General features: G+C 66.1%; 1 protein-coding gene across 1 annotated transcript in view; it reads left to right on the top strand.

Annotated features, from left to right (window-relative positions):
- SDK2 (sidekick cell adhesion molecule 2) overlaps positions 1 to 966 on the top strand; it is a 175,270-nt gene that overhangs the window by 161,273 nt on the left and 13,031 nt on the right. Inside the window, exons 24-26 of the mRNA XM_014956580.1 lie at positions 285 to 528; positions 618 to 739; positions 811 to 920. Of these exons, the coding sequence (XP_014812066.1) occupies positions 285 to 528; positions 618 to 739; positions 811 to 920 (476 nt within the window). The remainder of the gene's footprint in view (positions 1 to 284; positions 529 to 617; positions 740 to 810; positions 921 to 966) is intronic.

The following is a 966-nucleotide window of genomic DNA, read 5'->3' as shown; positions in this document are numbered from 1 at the left end:
CCCACCCCATAGCATCTCCCACCCCAGTCCTCTCCCCATCCCACAGCATCTTCCACCCTTGATCCCCTTCCCACCCCGCAGCGTCTCCTACCCCACAGCATCTTCCCTTGCAGCATCTCCCATCCGATCCTGTCCCACCCTGCAGCATCTCCCACCTGATCCCCATCCCATTCTGCAGCATCTCCCACCCTGGAGCATCTCCCCCCAAGTCCCCTTCCCACCCTGGTCCCCTTCCTATCCTGCAGCATCTCCCACCCCGTAGCATCTCCCCTGGTCCCACTCAGCTCCTTGGGGGGTGGCCCATGAGGGGGGCTGATGGCACGGGGTGTGTTTCAGGCTACCGCATCTCCTGGGAGGAGTACAACCGCACCAACACACGGGTCACCCACTACCTGCCCAACGTCACCCTGGAGTACCGCGTCACCGGCCTCACCGCCCTCACCACCTACACCATCGAGGTGGCCGCCATGACCTCCAAGGGCCAGGGCCAGCTCTCCTCCTCCACCATCTCCTCGGGGGTGCCACCAGGTGAGCGCGGTGGCACGGGGATGCCGGTGGGCTGCTGCCAGTTTTGGGGACAAGTGGCCGGTGCCACCCATCCTGCCCTCTCCCCGCAGAGCTTCCTGGTGCCCCCACCAACCTGGGCATCTCCAACATCGGACCCCGCTCCGTCACCCTCCAGTTTCGCCCGGGCTACGATGGCAAAACCTCCATCTCCCGCTGGCAGGTGGAGGCACAGGTATGGGGTGGATGGGGATGGGGGGGCAAGGGGGTGCTGGGGGGGCAGCTCACCCCACTCCCGTCCTGCAGGTGGGCCAGAATGGTGAGTCCGAAGAGTGGGGGCTCGTCCACCAGCTGGCTAACGAGCCCGACGCCCGCTCCATGGAGGTGCCCAACCTGAAGCCCTACACCTACTACAGGCGAGTGGCCGGGACCACGCCACGGTGTCCTCCTCCCGGGGGGACC

The sequence above is a fragment of the Calidris pugnax genome, unplaced genomic scaffold, assembly GCF_001431845.1.
Source record: "Calidris pugnax isolate Ruff unplaced genomic scaffold, ASM143184v1 scaffold312, whole genome shotgun sequence".
Classification (NCBI taxonomy): Eukaryota; Metazoa; Chordata; class Aves; order Charadriiformes; family Scolopacidae; genus Calidris; species Calidris pugnax.
This window is presented reverse-complemented; position numbering and strand designations above follow the sequence as displayed.